Source organism: Varanus komodoensis, unplaced genomic scaffold, assembly GCF_004798865.1.
Source record: "Varanus komodoensis strain SLA01 unplaced genomic scaffold, ASM479886v1 scaffold14_1, whole genome shotgun sequence".
Taxonomy (NCBI): Eukaryota; Metazoa; Chordata; class Lepidosauria; order Squamata; family Varanidae; genus Varanus; species Varanus komodoensis.
Genome location: NW_025335438.1, coordinates 26,446,985 through 26,469,063, shown reverse-complemented (window position 1 = coordinate 26,469,063; position 22,079 = coordinate 26,446,985). Strand labels below are relative to the sequence as shown.

The window sequence follows — 22,079 nt, the reverse complement described above, 5'->3', positions numbered from 1 at the left end:
TGGCAGAAGCATTCAGAGCAGGCCCTGTGAAGACGTTCTTAAGGTTCAGGTAGGTGCATATAGGAGAAAGCAGGTAAGCTGATCCTAGACCATACAAGGCTTTAAAAGTTAAAACAGCACTTTAAATTGGGAACACACCAGATACAGTGTCAGTGCAGCTTACAAAGCATGGGTACAATGTCAAAACACCCAGTTCTAATTAATAACCTAGCAGCATTCTTTTGGACCAATTGCAATTTCTGAAGTATTTTAAAGCTAAGAGTATAGTTCCTAGATAGCTAAATACCTAGCATTCTCATGTGAGCTCTACGGAAAGAGTGGGGTAAGTGAGAAACACTGACAAATAACTCCCCCCCCCCCTCAAAAAGAGCTAGTAATCCTGTTCTCTAACTCTCTGGAAACTATTATTAAGACAGAACAATTAAAAGCATTACAAATATTTTGCAGCTGACAATGAGAATATTTTCACCACTCCTGACTCGGACATTTAAATTACTCAAGAAACGTACCCACTATTTAGCAACTTTGCTATTAAGGTTGGTCAGACCTTTCTCAGAATAGAACACCTTCACCATAAGATTAGGGTTAGAAAGTACAGCAAGGAAATGTACTTTCCTCAAGAATGGGGTCCATCACCATGGTATATTCTAGGTAGTAGAACCGACTTAAGAAGATATGCAGACTGCTTTTTTATAAACAAGAGGTGAAAGGAATGAAGCTAACAAAGGTTGAGCAAATGATCTGTAAGGATCATAGTAAAAGAAAACAGGTCCCTCCAAAGAACCACAGTTTAAGAAATAATATTAGTTTTCTTATACTAAGAAAAATCCATTACTGGAAGAAAGCACCTCTGCTTTCTTACTACTGTCACATGACACAAGTGCCAGTGGGTTTCAAAGCAAGTGCTACTCACCAGTAACTTGAATTTTCATTATGGGTAATGTCCCCCACAGATCCATAGTCCTTTGACCTATTGAAATTTTAGAAATTAACATTTCACGACGATGCTCTTATGCGCTGACTGTTGACTGTACACTCTGAATGAAAAAATGGTAGCCTAGAGAATTGATCTGAATGCTAATACTTGAATAAACCAGACAAGACCTATCTAGCCTAAAATTTCAGCTCTTGGGTGGTAGAAAAAGGAAAGGAGTTGTCTGGCAAGAAGATTTCTCTTCCCATTTGAACTGAGGTTTCATGGCTCCCAATTGATAAACAGACTACATTAAAATAAAAGTTGGCAATTTTAAATTGCCCAGAACATAATTAATGAGAATCACAGATGTAGGATCTAAGAATTGGATGTAAAGAAACCTAAAAGAAGCAAGTATTTCTAAACACTATAGACCATGGTAGTGAGTTTTGTTTTTGTAGAAAAACAGATTTTCTCAGCCAACTGATGTATTGCATAAGGCCTATTAGGATATATGTATTTCTGATAAAGAAAAATCATCTGGAAAGTCATTAAAATAACCCCAAGAAGTTAAAATTAATTCTAATATACAACTAATATTTATTAACTAGTTGTAAATAGTATTTTATTTCTACCCCAACTCTCCAAATGTTCAAGGAATAATCAAATTTTAAAAACAGAAACAAAAATACACTGCCAATCAAATTAACTTTATCCTACTATAACTTTGAATGTTCAGAAGGAACAATCACTAAAAAAATCCCTTAGAGGCCATAGATAGATAGTTCAATATATCAGAGAAATGTTTTGACCTGAAATTCTAGTATTTGTGACTCTTGGTTCTCAAGTCCCATTTTAGAGGACCCTCTAAGCAAATCACAATCTCACACCAATCAACTTCATAGGATGATCCCAGATTCTAGTATTGACTAAAAAAGGAAAGTATCTATCTACAACATGCACAATTCTACCATTATCATAATTATCCTTACTTGCTTTTCGCTATGCTAAGCAACCTCAGATAACCTTTCCTTATTGGGAGTTGCCTTGGCCCCTGCAGCATTTTAGTTGTTCCATTTTGTACTTCAACTCATAACATCATTTCTTGGGTGTGATGACCAGAACTAAACATACTTTGGTGTCACCATCGAGTGCAAGGTGATATTGGCAGTTATATGAGAGTTAAATAACCCACACTTGCAAGGTTTACAGGATAACCCCTGAATGCCCACTGCAATAATCTTTGATGAGCTGTGGCATGTTGTTCTGAACCCAAAGAAAGAGGGTTAACAACCTTCACAGAACCCTAAAACAGACGGTACTTGCTGGACTCACATGACACAACAACTTCTAAATAGATATCTTTGTGAAATGGCAGCCACACACACTCTTGTGTCACTGTGGATTGCAACCACAGTGGTCTGTAGTGTCACTCAGACAGCCACTGTCTACTTTATGCTGACAGTCAGAAAATACAGCTTCTATCAGTATTTTGTACTTAAAAGAGGGTAACTACTTTTTTTAATAATGGAGTGACTATGCCATGCAGGAAAAAAGATGATAGAGATGTGTTAACTGAAAGATGCAAAACAGCAAGGGTGGTATGGTACAATATAAGTAAAGAAGTCTTTTTATTAATACAGCATTATAAAATGTTTATAACCATGTGTCAAAACAGATATATGACAGAGGGAGAAATCCATAGACCATAAGATAATCTATATTCCCAGATCTGATGTTACAGACAGTGCTCCGCAACACTAAAGCTGGAAATCAGAGCTCTGAATCCTGTTTCCTACACAGCCAGTACAGAAAGAACCACACCATCAATTCTCTGAGTAGAAAAAGGCAGAATTTTGAATGATGCAAAATGGTGAGGCCAGTGTATGAGCTACCCTGATGACTCTCCAGCTTCCTTTCCTTTCCCTTTAAGACACTCCAGGTAGATGCACAAAAAGATCCTCTAGCGAAAACAAAGGGCAGGAGGATGGGGAGGCAGAGATAGCCATCTCTGCTTCTCAAGCTCTGCCCTGGATGACTATAACTCTCCAAGCTTGGGGGCTCATGGCTATCATCAGAAAATTGTGCCTGGCTTTGGGTTTAAATCATTTGAAGCTTAAAAGGAACTGTTAAAATGTAACTTACAATGAAATTTATATGATTTCTTGGGTTTTGATGGAAAACTGAATAAGCAAGAATGACAAGAACTGATGTTCAGTAAGATCTGCATAAGCCACAAATGAAGCAAAACTAATAGAATGATGACTAGAATAAAGGAATTATATAAAATAGTGGTACTATCTTAAATAAGTCCAAGAACAAAGAAGTGGAAGTCAGTACTTTAACACAAAGTATGATAGCCATGGGCTGATTGTACTACTGAGTGTTGTTAACATACAAGCTAAGATGATGCTGTTAAGGAAATTAAAATTATTACAGGAATATTTTGTATTTATTACAAAGAATTCATGTAGTTCACAGGAGAACAGCTTAAAGGAGAGATTTGTCAATTTTTAAATATGTTGTTTATCCTCTAGTACAGGGCTACTACCATGTTATTTTTTCTGAAAAGTAATTTCATTTGAATATCCCACAGAGAACTAAAGGCCTTAAGTTACATCACAGAGGAATGGACAACTTTCTTTGAAGAGAAGGCTGATTTTCATTCTATTATATTCTGATTATTTTTTGCCATTTATCAGTAAATGTTCACATATTACTATTTTAGATGTATTCTGGTGGATTTAAAAGTCTGTAAAATATATTTTCCTTTCAAAATGGGCAAAACTAATAAAGACCAAAAAGTACTTTTCATTATAAACATTCTTAATTAATGCTTTACATGAAGAATAACATGAAGTCTATAATGGTTTATATTTACCAACATCAATTGTAAGTGAGTAATCACATGTAATGAGTACAGGATTGTTTAGCAAATAAATAATCCAGAAATCACCTCCAAACAAACCCTAAACAACTCACCATTTTGGGTTCATACCATGCCCACAATCCAGGACCTGGGCAATTCTAGGCCATTGATTAAAAGCAGAACTGGGCAGTAAATGGAAGGCAGTGAAGTTACTCACTTCCATTCTTGCATGGCAAGTCATGGGTTAAGTAATAAATGACTGTCTGAACTAGGCCACTGAACAGGCCACTTTGTTGAAAATGCTGTCCAATATACTGAACATTGCAACAAAGAGGGCACACAGAATTATATTTGAAGCTGAAACATCCTTTAGCAAGCAGGCTTTATTTTAAAAATTAGCAACAATAAGGAAAAACCCACCTTAAACTAGTGCGAACAAATTCTTATAACACAAAGAATTAATGGGAAGGTTTGCATGAAATGGTAACACCACTAGAAACACTCTTTGCAGTAGAAGGTTTGAGGGTGTAGGAAGGGTTTTGTGTGATCCTGGATTGACTTTGCTTTCCTAAGTCTGGATAATAAAAGCCAAAATCCTAGAAAAAAGGGTATTTGGGGCAGCCCCAGAGTTTGGGGAGTTGCTTCTTGGTTTTTCCATTTATCCTGAGTAGATAACACTTCCAGAAGTGGCAACCCAGTAGGAATTCTCCATGCTGAAGGGGCATGAAGTTTCATTTAAATGGAAAAACCTACCTTCCCACACAGATGTTTCCCCAAGTTCTGTCAACACTTTGGTAATACCTGAGACAGCAGATCACACCAGGGAAACCAGGGGAAACTGTGAAAGGTGGGAAACAGCCCCTTTATATGAAGTATGTTCTCATGAGTGATTGCATGGATCCTTGCCATCATACTTTAACAGTAAGTTCTGTGCAAATAGGAGAGAATGGAAAAGGTACTGGGCTGGCTGCATGCTGGATTTGGGAAGAAGACCCACAATCTCTTCACTGTTTACCAGTCTGACCATGCTGCACTAAGGAGATCATTCCAAGTGGTCCTATCAAGAGTCTCCTCAGAGCAAATGACAGCTCAAGTTAACACCCTCTGATACTAAGTGCATCCAATCATGCTTAGGATCAGATTGTAATATGCCTTTTAACAGCAGCTTTCACAATCTGAAAAAAAGCTTTGTTTTTAAAAGTAAGGTCTCAGCTACAGCAAAATGGCTTGCCATGGCTGCAGATGTGGGTGGGTGGGAACCTTTCCCAGCTTTCCCCAAGTGCTGCTTTGGAACTTTGGACTGACTGAGAAAGATGGCTGCCCATTAGCTCCTTGGTTTGACTTCAGCTTATTTTGTTGCCTGGGTATGGCCAAGACAATAAGCCACTGTGGGTTCATTAAACTCTAGAACAAACTATGGGTAACTGGAGTGATTCATAAGCCATACCCCGAAAAAAGTGCTGGTTGTGGACAACAGGGTAACCATTCCTAACTTATAAAGCATGGTGTTCTATCATGCTGTGTGAACCCAGTCACTCAAGCAACTCCAATTCTCAACAAGTTTTGACTATATCTTATTAGGGGAAATATGTTTAAAAATAAACATTTTATACTGTATACTGAAAGGTAGGGTGCCTTTCTTGGAAAGAGTGGTAAAAGACCTTTCTTAATTTGTTGAGTCAAGCCAGTTTAAGGCATACTAAACTGGGGTAGATGGAGAAATAGAATAGACTAAGTTTATTTTAGAGGAGTATAAGTTCTTTTAAAAAACTGTCCATAAAATAAAACATAATTCAAACAGAGAAAATAGAATATTTACATACAAAAAGTTTATCCTTAAATTTGTACAACACGAAGAACAATTTGTTTAAAGTGTACTAGGATTTTAAAATCAGTTCAACAGCTTCTATATCCACAGCAGCTGTTTCTGCTTAAGTCAGCCTAAAGGAAGATTTAAATGAATTACAAAAACAAGGTCACTAGTTACAAAAAACCTTTAAGTCACAATCAGATTTAAACAAGTAACTTTATTTGTATGTGGTGTATAATCAATGCAGCACTGTTTAGATATGCCAATTATCTTGCATACAAATTTCCCTGTTTAAAAAGGATTAAAACTTAGCCCGTTCACTTCTCACCTAGCTTTTCCTGAAGGATTCTTAACTTTTCTGAATGACTGATTTGCTGAGGATCTTGAAGAAAGAGTTCTTGGAGAAGCACGGACAAAAGTGGATGGTGGTGTTTTAGGAATCTTCTTTACTAAATGAGAAACCCATTTCTTTTGATCTTCTTGACATGATGCCAGTAACAACATATCTCTTGCTGAAGTTACATCATAACTCACTGTGAATGAGAAAAAGAATATTGAAACTAAAATCAAGGGATGCCAATAAAATCATTTATAATCACTGACTTGCTTATGGAAGTATAACGTAGGAACACAAAACATAAAAAAGCCATGCTGGATCAGACCAACAGTCCATCAGGTTCAGCACTCTATTCACATGATGCCAACCAGCTATGTCCACAGAATTCCTCAAGCAGAATAGGTACAAGACCTACAGCTGCCCTAGTCCCTAGCAACTGGTGTATGCAGGCATGCCACTCTGGTAATGGAGGAAGAACAAAACCAACAGGTCTAAATAGTCACTGTTCCTCCATGATTTTTCTCCGATACCCCTTTAAAGCCATCCAAATTGGTGAATATCACTATTTCCTGTGGTTGTGATTTCAACAATTTTAACTATAAGCTGTGTGAAACACTACTTTTTATCTGTTGTAAATCTCCCACTGATCAGCTTCATGGGATGATCCCAGGTTCTAGTATTATGGGCGAAGAAGTAAAATGCCTTCCTCTCCACTTTCTCCACACTATGCATAATTTTAAAACATCTCTGTCTTGCCCCGTTATTCACCATTTTTCTAGACTAAACAGTCCCATTTGTTGTAGCTGTTCCTCATACAGATAGATGTTCCAGCCCCTTGAGCATTTTCACTGTCCTCTGCACTTTTTCTAATTCAGTTATGTTCCTGTTCAGGTAAGGTGACCAGAACTGTACATAATATCCTAAATGCGGATGCACCAAATATTGTATAAGGGGAGTTTGATCTTGGTAGTTCTATTTTAATTTCTGTTCTAATTATGCCTTCCTTATATGGACTTGACCTTTTTCACAGCAGCAGTGCACTGGGCTGACATTTTAACTGACCTGTCCACCCCACTCTAAGATCCCTTTCTTGGTCAGTTACTGCTAGCTCAGACTCCATCAACCTATACTTCACATTTGGATTTTTTTTTGCCTCAATATGGATTACTTAACATTTGTTTGCATTATATTGCATTTTCTGAGGGAAGTCAACAACATGGCCCTGTCAATCAGGACCCCTTCCCACAGTGCAGTTTATTGGCATTAAAAGCCTTGTCAGCCAAACCATTTGAAGCAATGGCTACATTAGACATCCATCCACTTACATGAAAGGTTGCTTTTTAAGTAACAATCACTTCAGCTAGCTGTTCATGTGAACTCTGTGCTCTTAGGATCAATCCCCCTAACATAGTCTTTTACAAAGTCTTCCTTCTGAAGGCTGTTAATGATTTTCACCTGACCCAAGATATTGTGATGCCAACCCTTTTTTCAAACCCAGAATCACCAGCAGAAAAGCCTCTCTCTGCACTTGATGTCTGCAAAACCATGACTTTCTAGATGTCTCACACAGGGTCTTTCCATCAGACTCCTTGTTTGTTCCTTTGCTATAGAGAAAAATAGAAAGGGCAACCAATCTTTTCACAAAGACTGTCATTTTGCATTGTCCAGATGGTAAAGCTAGCATAGAAATTAACTGGTTTACAGGTATCTGTGAGTCTAATGTCACACTCTAGGAGGGAAATAGCTACTTCAATAGCACACAGCAGAGCAATCACCTTGACAGACATTTGCTGCATAGCATCTTGGTTTGATGAAAATAGTTTGTTCTGACATTACTGCCTTGATCTTCAGCAGTCTCAGGAGATTCAGTTCAATTTAATTTAGTCTGGATTCAACCCACAATTAGTTCAAGATACAAATAGAGTCAAACAGTCCCTTACCTTTACATGGCGCAATTAATTCTTCTTTTTTATCCAAATGATCTTTATGGCACTTAACATGACATCGCCGGCATTCCACAGCAGGGGGTGGCTTAAATACATGCCAGAGAGGCTTTGCACAAGCCTCACAGTTGGCTGGAAAGTGGTATAATGTTGGGATAAATTCATGACCCTTATGATTCAAAAAATTTGTCTTCTCTGCTGGCTGCACTGGTTCTACTTCCAAATCTTTTCGGCATTCACCCTCATTGGCATACAGAATCTGAACAAAAAAATAAACATACAGTAGTATGTATATATACAGATACACACACACATACACACTTCAATGAAGATGGTCAAATTGTTTAAGAAATTTTTTCAGAATCAATACAAGGAAGTTGTTACCTGGAATATTTTGGGAATTTCTTCAGTTTCTGCTCTATATACATCTCCTTGAGTTACTGGACGAACATGGAATAATTTACTGAAATAAATATTGTACTATTTTAATAAAAATTATTACAATGAATCAAGCAAGATACACATTAAATTATCTATTTTATTTGAATATTCTTTATTCATTTAGATGAGGAAGCACCCTATGTAACACCTGCACATATTACACCAATGATTCCCACAACAAACAAAAATATGACTGAAAACTCCACATCCCTCAACAGTACTGTTCACACAAGTAAAGAGGATGGAACTGAGTCACTGGTGTTTGGGGATGCTCATTTTTTTCACCTTTACAGAAGATACTGGTGACACATGTCAGCATATATATTTATGTAAAATATGGAACCATTTCCACCATAAGAAATAGTAACGTAAGGCATGCAGGAGCTAACCAAAGGTCCAACTAGTCCAGCACTCTGCACACATGGCAGTAAACCAGCTGCCTGCAGAATTGCTCAAGCAGGATAGATGCAAGACCTCCTCAGGAACTGGAATATGCACACATACCAACTCTAGTAAAGAAGGTAGCATATATCCAGCAAGGCTAATAGCCACTGATAGCTTCTTTCTTCATGAATCTGTCCAATCCTCTTTTAAACCCATCAAAATTGGTGTCAATTTCTAATTCCTATGACAACAAATTCCACAGTTTTAACTATGCATTGTGTGAAGTACTTCCTTTTATCTGTCCAAAGCCTCCTACCAATCAGCTTCATGGGATGACCTTGTGTTCTAGTGTTGTGAGAGGAGAAGAAAAATATCTCCCCTTTCACACCATGCATTATCTTAAAACTGCTATAATTTTAACCCTTGCTTGCCATTTTTCAAAACTAAACATTCTTGGTTGTTCCAGTCCCTGGATCATTTTTGTTGTCTTTCTCTGTACTTTTTCCAATTCAATAATGTCCTTTCTCAGGTAAGGTAACCAGAACACAACATTCTAAGTGTGATTGTATCAAACATTTGTATATGGGGAATAAGATCTTGGTAGTTCTATTTTCTATTCTGTTCCTAATTATGCCTACCATGGAGTTTGCCTTTTTCACAACTACACACTGGGTTGACATTTTCATTAAGCTGTCCATCACTACCACCAGATCCTTTTCTTGCTCAGTTACTGCCAGCTCAGATCCCATCAACCTATACTTAAGGTTAGGATTTTTTTTTTGCCATTATTTTTTGCCATGCATTATTTTACACTTTCTTACATTGAATTGCATTTGCCATGGAGCTCCAGGAGATCCCTCTGGAGCTCTTCATATTCCCTTTTGGTTTCAACCATCCTAAATAATTTGATGTCATCAGCAAACCTGGTCACGTCACTGTGTACTTCTAATTCCAAATCATTTATGAATAGGCTGAAAAGGATTGGTCCTTATGCAGAACCCCATGGGATTTCACTGATGACATCACTCCATTAGGAGAAATTGCCATTTAGTCCTACTCTCTGTCTTTAACCAGTTACTGCTCCATAAGAGAACAGGGCTTATCCTTCTAGGTGCTTAATGATTCTATCTTTAATTCTATCTTTCAGTTCTTTGAGGCATCTAGGATAGATACCGTCCTGACTGATTTACTGACTTTCAGTTTGTCAATAAGAATCAACATACTCAAATGAAATACTCAGAAGGATATTTGAACTCATGTAGCAACAAAAACTAAAAAAAAAAAAAAATCTTCCATTCCATTACATGTCACTCCCCAGCTAATATTTATTATTGAATATGAATATAAAGGTGCATTTTAAAAATACTGGTATTGATTGTATGGCATGAACTGGAATATATAGTATATTGATTGAATCATCTCTTTGGGAAGCGGTTTTGAGGTTCTACTCTGAGAGAACTTGTTCTAGGAGATCAACTTCCTATTACATTCTCCCCACTATAGCTTCCCTACATAAGTTTCTGAGCTGCTGCTAGGAAACCCCCAGGAGCTATGTGGAATAATGTAAAGAAAAGGAAGTATAGAAGGGGATGACCTTAGGTGGAGTGATATGGCATTCAGCTTACACAAGACATCTTGGAATCTGGACTGGAGTACTTACAAATTAAGAAAGTGCAGATACCATTAGAATTTAAGTTAATGTACATTATTTTATACTGATGAAGTAAAGAATTTCTAGCATTCTACAATATTAACCTTACAGCTTATTATAGCAAATGTGTAGCCCATAATTGCTTCTGCTCAGCACATGGAAATAAATTAAGATGCATACATGACTTTCCTGAAGAATTTTCACCTGGTTAACCTTTTGTATGTAAGGGTAACCAAACATTCAACAGGTTTGTATGTAAGGGTAACCAAACATTCAACAACTCGTGCTCAACCCATACTATGGGTAATTAGTATGTGTGAACCAGGTGAAACCCAGGAATACTAAGTGCAATCAAAACTTGTAATAAATAAAACCACCTCAAACTCTGCACGACACAAAGAAAGTCAGGTTACTTACCTGTAACTGTCGTTCTTCGAGTGGTCATCTGTGCAGTCGCACATAATGGGTACTGCGCCTGCGCAGTGCCTGTTGCCAGCCAGAATACCCAAGCTGCAACAGTTTTTGGCTGGAACTCCGCACCCTTCCCCGCTAGTGCTATATAAGGTGGAGTGCCCGCCATTTTCCTCAGTGCCTGGAGACTGGCAGATCGCCCCCTAGTGGAGCGTGCCACAGAGAAGTCAATAACAGAGATTACCATCCCATCCCTTGACACTGAGTGGGGCTGGAGGGCGGGTTGTGTGACTGCACAGATGACCACTCGAAGAAAGACAGTTACAGGTAAGTAACCTGACTTTCTTCTTCTTGGTCTCTGTGCATCACACATAATGGGTGATTAGCAAGCTTCACTCACCGGAGGTGGGTCGGTGTCATCAGTGAAGAATGGATGATAGGACAGCCTGTCCAAAGGAACAATCCTTCCTGGCCCTGACATCTAGCCTGTAGTGCTTGGTGAAGGTACAGGGAGTTGTCCATGTGGCTGATTTACAGATGTCCAGCAATGGAATGCCTGAGGAGAAGGCTGAGGAGGCTACCATGGCCCTGGTGTAGTGACCCTTGGGCGGAATGAGGAGATCTATCTTGGCCAGTTGGTAAGCTAGTTCAATAGTCTGTACTATCCATTTTGACAGTCTTTGTGCAGAGAGAGGTGCACCCTTATCGGGTTTGGAGTATTTGATGAACAAGAGCTTGGTTTTCCTGAAGCTTTCCATATGCGACCGGTAGAAAGCTAAACATCGGCGCACATCAAGGGAATGAAGAGATCTCTCTATTGGGATGGATGGGGATGGGAAGAATGCTGGAAGCACGATATCCCGGTTAACGTGGAATAGTGTGGCCACCTTGGAGAGGAATGCCGGATCAGTACGTAGAACCACTTTTTCCTTGTGAAAATTAAGGTATGGTGGGTCCACACATAGGGCAGAAAGTTCGCTTGCTCTTCTCACTGAAGTTATAGCAACCAAAACGGCTACTTTCCAAGATAGCAGTCTTAACTCCGTCATTGCGAGGGGTTCAAAAGGAGCTTCGGTGAGCGCATGCAGAACTACAGATAGACTCCACGTCAGTACCAATGGACGGACCGGAGGATGGAGATTTTGTAGTCCCTTCAGGAAATGCCGGATGAGTGCATGGGAAAATACAGATAAGCCCAAGACAGGGCCTCGGAAATGCGATATAGCTGCAATACAGACCTTGACAGAAGTAGGTTTAAGTCCAGACTGATGCAATGAAAGCAAGAAGGACAGGATATTATCGATGGAAACTGATTCCGGAGTAAAATGGTTAGCTCCCGCAAACGTGGTGAAACGCTTCCATTTCGCCTCATACGATCGACGAGTGGATGGATGAAGAGCAGACTGTAGGATAAAATCGATTTTCTGTCCCGATGATGTAGCTTCTGAGGATAGTCGGGTGAGATCTCTCGGTACTGACTGGCATTCTGGCGTCAGGACCGAGCAATTTTGTTGAAGCCTGCAGGGATCGGCAGAGTTAGATAGCGCAGGAGCCACACGGTGAGCTTGAGAGTGCCGAGGTCGGGGTGAAGAATTGTTCCCCTCCTCTGTGTGATCAGGTGAGGGATTTGTGGCAGATGAAAGAACGTGCGTCTTGATAGTCTGAGTGCAGTCAAGAACCAGGGTTGGCAGGGCCACCACGGTGTAATGAGAATTAGCTGTGCTTGGTCCCGGGCAGCCTTCTCCAGAGTACGGGTGATCAACGGGATCGGTGGAAAGACGTATAGGAATGAATCCAACCAACTCACCATTAAGGCATCCCCTAGTGAGTTCAGACCCGTTCCTGCCCTGGAGCAGTAGGTCACACACTTCGAGTTCGATGCTGTCGCGAACAGGTCCAGAGCTGGTGTACCCCACCGGGTAAACAAGTCTCTGCAAACTTGATTGTCCAATTCCCACTCGTTGATTGACGACACTTTCCTGCTCAAGGTGTCTGCCTCTTGGTTGTTCATTCCCGCCAGATGGTTTGCCGTTAGCGAAATTCCTCTGGGGATACACCAGTCCCAAATCTGCATGGATAGCTGAGCCAACAGTACCGATTTCGTACCGCCCTGCTTGTTCAGGTAAAACACGGTAACCGTGTTGTCGGATGCTACCTATACCGAACGGTTCCGTAACACAGGTTTGAAAGATCGCAGTGCTTTGAAGACTGCCAGCAGCTTGAGAAAGTTGATGTGATTGAGCCTCTCATGTGCTTGCCAGGTGCCCTGTGTTCATAGGTTGGAACAGTGTTCTCCCCATCCCATGAGAGACGCATCAGTATGGAGAGAGATGGAGGGCTGTCGCTGGTGAAATGGAACGCCAACTGTGAGACTGTCCAGGTATATCCACCAAGTCAGTGTTTGACGAACTGAAGCGGAGGGAAGAAGTCGTCGTCTTGGGGAATCGCGGAGGGGCTGGAAAACTGCGTTGAACCATAACTGGAGTGGCCACATCCGTAGTCTGGCATTCGGAACTACTACGATAGTTGATGCCATATGGCCCAACAGTTTTTGTATGAGCAGTGCCTTGATTCGCCTGCTTCTCTGGACCCAACGGGCTACAGAGCAAAGTCTGTCCATACGGGTCTGTGGCAAAAATGCCCGTGCTTGAACTGAATTGAGTTGTGCTCTGATGAACTCGATGACCTGTGAAGGAGTGAGACAGGATTTTTCGGTATTAATAAGGAGACCCAAGTCCTCTAGAAGAGTGCATGTAATGCCAACATCTGTAATTAGTCGGTCCCGAAAGGAGGAGACAATAAGCCAATCATCCAAATATGGGTAAATTTGAATACCTCGTTGGCGAAGGTGGGCACATATCGGAGCCATACACTTTGTAAATACCCTGGGGGCTGTGGCAAGTCCAAAAGGGAGCACATTATATTCGAAAATGTCAGAACCAACTGTAAACCGGAGGAACCTCCTATAAAACGGGTGGATGCCGATATGGAAGTAGGCACCCTTCAGGTCAATGGATGAGAACCAATCTTCTCTCTCTAGCAGGGAAAGGATATTTTGTAAGGTAGTCATACGGAATTTCTTAGCCGTAATAAAGGCATTGACGCCCCTTAAATCGAGTTTGGGGCGTAAGCCACCATCTCTCTTCAGTACCGTGAAATATCTCGAGTAGAAACCACAAGGTCTGTTGGAATGGGAGACTTGGCGGATGGCTCCTTTCTAGAGTAACTGAGATACTTTTGCTCTAAGAATTTCTGATGGGGCAGTGTATAACATCAGACCCAAAGGAGGAATGATATCGAACTCGATTCTGTATTCAGATTCAACTATAGAAAGGACTCATTTATCAGATGTGATGGTCTCCCAAAGAGGGTGTTGGCTTTGCAGCCGGCCCCCATAGGGAAGGGGGAAGGGTATAGGAGAGAGAGGATCGGTTTGCAGTGCCCGTCAATATTGCCTCTTATCAGCGGGTTGGCAGCGGCGGCTCTGCTGATATTGGACCGCCAGTTGTGTACGGTTCCGCTGTTGTCGTTGCGGGAATTGTTGTTGACGTGGCTGGTACCAATGGTAAGGCTGGCATCTAGGGTATCGAGATTGCTGCCACTTATAACGGTTTGAGCCTGGGATCTCCATCTTCCTGGCGGTAGCTCCAGCATTATAGATATGCTTGAGCTTGTGGTCCATCCGATCGTGGAAGAGGCCCAATCCGTCAAATGGCATCCCCTTGATCCTTTTCTTGGTCTCTTCTGGGAAGTTACACGAGCGTAGCCAGGCGGGTCTTCTGAGAGCAACTGAGCCAACCAGAGTGCAGGAATCGCAGTCGACATGATGGCGGACCGTGGTGAGCTGCTGGATCGCCAGCTGCATCGTCACTCCAATGAAAACTCGAGCGAGATCATGTTGTTGCTCTGGGATGGACGAGGTAATCCCATCTAGCTGCTGCATCAGAAAGTACTGATACCTCACCATCGTCGCCTTGTAATTAGAAATTCTCAAGCCTAGACCCATCGCCGCATAAATTCTCCTCACCATAAGGTCGATCTTTCTTCCTTCCTTGTCCCTAGGTGTCGTGCCTGACATCTCGACAGAGACGGCACCTCACGAGAAAGAGTCAAACGTTCAAAATGAGAACCAGACATTAGAGCAGGGTGACTTATGCTTGGAGCCCAGTAACCAAATGACCCCTCCCCAGCCTGACTTAGAAACTACTGAACAAATAGCTCCCCCACATACTGACCCTTTGCTCCCTGAACAAACAGCCCCGTCTCAGTCTAGTCATGAGGCTTCTGAGCGGGGGATTTCTCCCCATTCTGAATCTGAGAAGCGTGAACCAGATACCCCCCCCACACTCTGATGCTGTGGCTCCTGGACTGGCTCCAGAAGATAAAGGTGAACTGTCCTTAGTCCACGCTAGTCTTAGACGTAGCTTACAACGATTGGAACAAAAAAGACAAGACAAAGCTTTGTCCCTCCCAAGAGTGGAAAGACATGAGAAGAAAAGCTAATCCCACATGGTCTCCCTGGAGGCGTCACAAAGAGAGAGGCAACTGACTGGTTTAGACCTTTGCAGTAGAGCTTATCTGTAGTATCGTAAATCTTGTAGAAAGTAGCAATAAAAGACTTTAGTTTTATTGCAGGCTGCAGTGTGAGTTAATTAACCCCCCGTGAGTTACGGCCTCACGACACTAGGGGCCGAGTGTTCCCTATTGTCTCGCCCCTGGGATGATTCAACCACGATGGGGTTGGGCTTTGGGTGTCTTAAGAGGAAGGGAATGTCTTGCTCTCTGACTTTATATATGGACTCGTATCTCCATGATGTCGATTGCGGTTGATTGGGAGAGGTCCATGTATCCTCTATATCCTCCCGCAGGGTTGTAATCAGCGGGATGGTGATTGTGGATGACTGTTCCTTCCGGACAATATGGTAGAAATTGTCCTCATTAATGTTGGGTTGATGCTCAACCTCGATCTCCAAGGCCCTTGTCAGTCAACCCATAAGCTCACTGAAGGTAGCATAGGACTCTTCGGGTGACCCAGGTCCCTGGGTGGAAATGACTGCCGCAGGAGATGTAGAATAGTCATCCGAGTCCTCAGAGTCTGAGTCATATGGGTAAGGTGGGTTTGAGAATGAATGTGTCGGGGAAGGAGGATGGCGAGAGGTCGTCGGCGCTGAAGTAGACAGGGCCTCCGCCCTTGATTGTCGGGACCGACGGCTGTCATCCCTTGGCATGTAGTAGCCGTATGGGGGTGGTTCCCAGTATTGAGGCTGCAGTGCCTCCGGTCCTTCGTATGGCATCGGTACCCATGACCTGGTGGATTGTCCCAATGAGCGACGCTGCTGGTCGGGTTCAACCACCATAGTCCTCCTGGAAGCTCTGGGGAGGATGGCATCGGGGTCGGTGAACGGGCCGGCTGATGGCACGGCAAGGACCTTGGGGGAGAGTCACGTATCTCTCCGTCCGACAGCGACCCATGAACGATCGGTTTGGGTGGATGTAACATAACCAGGTCCACAAGCTCAACTCTGTGGGGATCCCGGCGGCGTGACCTGCATCATCTCCCTTGGTGTCGGTGCCGAGGCTGTCGGGACTGATGGCGCCATCTGGACCGACAATGCGGTCGAATCCGAGTCCCGGGGCGGGCCTATGTTTCTTAGTAGTCTTGCCCAACTTATCCTTTTTGGCCTTCTTCAGGACCGACGAATCCCCATTGTCAGAATGCTTCCGTTTCTCCTTTTGAGTAAGGAGTGGGAGGAGTGAGAGGTCTCCTCGGAAGCAACTCCCCCAGATGGTCGAGGGAAGGTTACCATGGAAAGCCCAGCCGACATAGGCTGAGTAGCGAGCTTGTCATAGGCTAGTAAGGCCTGATCCCAAAGGATCTTTCTCAGCCTATTCTCTCAATTCTTCCTAGCCTGTTTGGTAAAGGCCAGGCAATGCCTACACTTGTCGGTGCAATGCCCTTCTCCTAGACAAAGGAGGCAGAGCTCGCGTGGGTCTGCTGGGGGCATTTTAGCCCCACATTTTGAACACTTTCGAAATGCCGCACGCTGAGCCATTGAGATGAGAAGGAAAATAGTGAAGGTAAGAGAAAAAAGAAGAAAAACACTAACATACATACATACATACATATATATAAACAGTAAAGAAGAAAGAAGTAACCGGCAAAACAAGGGAAAAGAACTTGGATTCAATGGGTAAGAATGATTCTAGAACAAACAAGTAAGTACAAGAAGACAAGGTAATGGCTCGAGGCAATGCGATCGGTGGTCAAAAGAAGACTGAGGAAAATGGTGGGTGCTCCGCCTTATATAGCACCAGGGGGGAGGGGTGCGGAGTTCCCACCAAAAACCGTTGCAGCTTGGGTATTCTGGCCAGCAACAGGCACTGAGCAGGCGCAGTACCCATTATGTGTGATGCACAGAGATCACGAAGAACCTGAATTTCTAGCAACGCAATAGGATGGGGAAAAATGCATTCAATATGACATAGCAGCAGTGCATACACTCATTAAATTCCATTTTTGTAACCACCATCAAAGTTTTAATTCTGTCCTATGTAGATATTATAATTAAAATGCTATTTTTGGAAACACAAATTTTGGCAATTTGTGTGTGTGTACAAATTTGGGGTGCAGCTTCTGCTTCAAGTTTCCAAAACAGTAAGGCTGATACTGTGTAGAAGCACTGATTAATTCCCAAAAATAGTCAGCAGCAACCAAAAACTGTTCCTTTTAGACACCTATTATATACAGTAACTTTTTCTGCTTTTGTCTTGTGATTTTCTTGATAAAGTAATAATTTAAAATCTGTATATGAAAGACAAATCTCAGATGCATTGTCCAGGTTTCACACAGTCTAAGAGTATTTTGAATCACTAGATTGGAAACAAACTATGATAACTAGCTGAACCATGGGATATAGGGATTGTGTCCAAATAGCGGGAACAGAGGCGAACATTCTCTCAGAGCTTTAGTGGTTAGAATTCTCACCATCCACAAGCTAGCTTTTTCTCCCATGTGTTGAAGTTAACAGATTGGATTCACAGCACCGATTAAAGGAGATACCCTCATACTGGAGGAAGTAGGCAATTTTCATGGTTTCTCTTTCTACCTGCAACCCCCTGAAAAATTGTTAAGAAATGCTAGGGAACCCACTAGAAAGCATGAGAAAATTCATGGGGAAGGTTGTGTTTTCGCTTCATCCAGTGAGAAGTCTCCACTGCATTCCCATTGTCTTCTGAAAATGGAAGGAGCCATTCCATTCACAGAACAGCAAATCTGGATCTAATCAGAGTTTATTGTATTCATGTACATTTTGTTAAAATATAGAAATTTGGGAACTAGCATTTTACATCTGGAAAAAGACCAAGAAAAACATTTTATTTATAAAACAGGTAAGAGGAAACTAAAATCACTGCACTGTTAAGTTTTCAAATCTATCATCTGCCATCAAAGTTTTGTTTATTTTTTAGAAGTTGCTAATTTACTATCCCAAACTGTTAATAGAAGAACGTACTCTATATCTAATACCATGGATGGATTAGATTGTTCTTTGTCCTGTTCATCGTTATAGAACAAAATCTTTCTGCTGCTTACCACAACATACTAGAAAAAAGGGAAAGGAAAGAAACCATTAATATAAATATATATATATACACACACACACACAAATATTCTAATGGCATGTAATACAAATCAGTTCTATCCACCTTCTATTCTTCTTGGCACAAAGGAACAGCAAACCTTGATTTGGCATTAGAGGCATAGCCAGGAACAAGCCATGGCTTCACAACTTCCCTCCTCCCCCTTATATGTCAAGGTTAGAGACTTCTGATCGTGGATTGAATTTAAGCACAATTTCCATATTTTGTTCAGACCCAATAAACTATAACTTGCACATGAAAGAAGGAGAAAGAGGGAGTGTGTAAGCCTCAAGTATGATCTGAAGTAGCCTCTGAGGCTTTGTAAATTAATCAACTGCAAATTAGAGAGACAGTGTAGTGATTAAAGCCTTGACCTCAGACTGAGACAGTTAAGTTTGCTACAGTTCTTTGAGTGGTCATCTCTGCATTCACACACATGGGTTCTGCACCTGTGCGTGGCCTGTTCTTGAGAAGATTTTCCTAGCTACACTCATTCTGGTGGGAGCTCTGCCCCTCCTATATATACCGGGGGAGGGAAGGGCAGGGCTCCTGACATTTTCCCCAGGTCTTAAGAGACTGATGTTGTGACACTGTAACTGGGGAAGAAAGCCAGTAATGGCCCAACCTGCCCCATCCCGAAATGGGTCCTGATGGGAAAGGAAACTACTGGAACCAAAGCTGTTAACACTGACATGGGGCTGGAGGACGGGTTGTGTCCTCAGGCATCCTGCTTACGGTATTTGCCATGACGTCAGTCCCAGCCAGGTGGTTGGCCATGATGGTACTATCCCTTTGCAAACACCACTCCAAGATATGCAGTGTGAGGCAGGTTACGGATTCAGATCGCATGCTGCTTTGCTTTTCAGGCAGAACACCACCGTAGTGTTTTCCAAGGTGACGTGAACATCCATGTCCCTGAGGAATTGGAACACAACCAGCATCTTCTGGACTGTGAGGAGCTTAAGGTAGTTGATATGCTTCCTCCAGTCCCAATTGTTCCATATTCCCTTAGTCCTGCTGCTGGTACAGTGCACTTCTCATTCCAGCTCAGATCAGATCCAGTTCCTTAAATGCAAGGTGACCCCAACCATCTGTCAGGTTGTGTCACCAGGACCGCTTGCACAAGGCTTGCACAAACTGAATGTGGGAACACCAGCAGCTTCTCGACTGAGGCATGTTGAGGCTGGTAGGCATGCATGGACCAGAGCTGCAGCAGCTGCATCCCCTGGCTTGGCAAACCAGACTACTGTGACTGTCACGGCTGTGAACACCAGGAGCCATTGTACCTGCTCTACTATCACCCTGGAATTGACCTGGACTGTGAAGCAATGTTGACCAGTGTTGCTGCCCTATCACTTGGAAAGTATACCCATGCTGTCATGGACTCCAGCCTTGCCCCAATGTGAAGAATGGACTGGGAGGGAAGAAGAACAGATTTTTTCAGTATGAATGCACAGCGCCAGTGCCTCTAAGAGGTCACATGTGGCCTGGATTGAGCACCAAGAGATCTTAGGACAAGGCAACCAACAGCCAGTCACCCAGGTACAGGAAGACCTGGATTCCCTGTAGCCGTAGGTGGGTGCATACCATGGCCATGTATTTGGTGAAAACCCAGGGGTCTATGAAGAGGCTGAATGGGAGTACAGAACACTGGAATGCATCAGGTCCAAGCTGGAACCAGAGGATATGCCAGTAGTCCTGCTGGATGGTGGCATGGGAATACACATCAGATTAAATGAGAACCAGTCTCCTTGGAGCAGTAATGGCAAGAAGTTTCTGCATGGAGACCATATAGAACTTCTTGTGGGGAATGAAAAAGTTCACGTTTTGCAGGTCTAGGATGGTACAAAGGCCTCCATCCTTCTTTGGTATGGTAAAGTACTGCAACCATAATCTATAATGGAAATCAGATGGAGGAACAGGGCAGATTGTTCCCTTCAACAGCAGCATGGAAACCTCCTCTGCCACATGACAGACAACGGTTTTGTGCACATGCTCCCAAGAGGTGGAATAGTGTCAAATTCTATGTGATATTCACTATCCATAATGGAGAGACCCCACCGAGCCAATGTTACAGAATCTCAGGTGAGAAGGCAGTTGGTCACTGGCCTTTGAATCATATCTCTGCAGCTGGGGGGAGAGGGGATTCATTGCAGCTGTCAGCAGCATTGCCTTTCAGTGAACAGCTTCTTCTCTTACAAGTGCTGGAACCAACAGGTGAAGTCCCTCTGGTGTGGCTGGGCAGACTACTGTTAGCACGTGGCTTAGTGCTACTAAACCTGGGGCTGGTATGAAGATGAGGTCCCAGTCCACTTATATAACCTCAGTAGCTGTGGGGTGTGAAACCCAAGGTTCCTCCTGGGGACAGACTGAGGGGCCCCACTGGGCTCCTCTCCCATGGATAACTACAGAGCTCTGGTGGTGGCAGTGGCACTCAATAGGGTTCTTGGTCCCAGAACAACAGTGGAGACCTGGACAGTTCCCTCAGCTGGTGGCTGGAGGCTTGCAATGGCACTGGAGAAAAAGCACCACATCTAAGGCCCAGTGGCTAGTCTCACTGCTGGTATCAGAGTCTGCTGCTCCTGGTACAGGGAGAACAGCAGCCTTGGTAGAGAAAACAGCAGCAGGTAGGCTAGAAAGTTGGGTGGCAAGTCCCATATCTCCCCTTCAGAGAAGGAGAGTGTCACAGCTGGTATAGCCCAGATTATAGTCCAGACAATGGAGCCCTCAACAGAGGCACCATTGCAGGAACTGGTGAAGGATCATGTGTGGGCACCTGTGTAGACGATGCAAATGGTGAATGGCCTCTACCATTTTATGGGCTTTCTTGGTTCACTTCTTCACCCTCTACTTCTCCACAGCTGTGCACCCAAATGCAGGTGGCACAAGCAGACCAATTGGTGGAACCCTAGTGGCCACTGATGGAAGATGAGAAGCAGAAGTTATATGAGAGGTGGACGGGTACTCAAGCAGCAGCACCACCATGACTGAGTCAACAGTCATAAGGGCACAGCTCCACATCTCTGACTTGAGCTGGCTCATTTGGTTCTTCCGAGCCTACCACATGAATGCTTGGCAGTATGGACAGGTGTTCATGCGGTGGTCTTTGCTGAGGCAGAAAAGCACAATGAGTGCCTGTCTGTTGTGGGCCAACAGCTCCCACACTGAACACATTTCCTGAAGGTTGCTTTGAGTGCCACAGAGGGAAAGAAAAAGAGTGAGTGGAGAAAATCTGAAAAGACAACAGGAAGGAATTTTGGTTGTTTTGTTTTGTTTTTTGGTGCAAAGCTAAAGAAAAAGCAGGGGTTTTGAAAAAGTGAAGTGAGTGGATGATAGAGAAGAAAGATCAGAGAAGTAGAAGATCAGAGAACATTCTAGAAGGTAATTCAAATAGAAGTGTTAGGAAAGACCCAAGGCTCCCAAAACAGCTGTTGAAAAAGAACTAGAAAAAATAGCAGGAGTGTCTCCCACATATATTGGGGAGAGAGGGGCAGGGCTCCTGCCAGAGTGAGTTTAGCTAGGAAAACCTTCCTGACAACTGGTTCCATGCAGGCTCAGAGCCCATGTGTGTGATACACAAAAACCATGAATAAGAAATCTAGGTTCCGACTGCCCCCCCACTCAACCATGAAGCACCCTAGCTGACCTTGGGCCAGTCAAAAACAATCCATCTAACCTATCT

At 42.8% G+C, this 22,079-nt stretch overlaps 1 protein-coding gene across 3 annotated transcripts in view; it reads right to left on the bottom strand.

Moving 5' to 3' along the window:
• Positions 1-22,079, bottom strand: part of ROCK1 (Rho associated coiled-coil containing protein kinase 1) — a 111,062-nt gene that overhangs the window by 5,494 nt on the left and 83,489 nt on the right. The window contains exons 29-33 of one of the 3 annotated variants that reach the window (XM_044424240.1): positions 18,271-18,359; positions 8,257-8,335; positions 7,870-8,131; positions 5,921-6,125; positions 914-970 (exon numbers count right to left, since the gene is read on the bottom strand). In XM_044424240.1, coding sequence (XP_044280175.1) covers positions 914-970; positions 5,921-6,125; positions 7,870-8,131; positions 8,257-8,335; positions 18,271-18,359 — 692 coding nt within the window. Of the gene's footprint in view, positions 1-913; positions 971-5,920; positions 6,126-7,869; positions 8,132-8,256; positions 8,336-18,270; positions 18,360-22,079 lie in introns of those variants that run through there. The other 2 variants (XM_044424241.1, XM_044424242.1) reach the window with 2 other exon arrangements.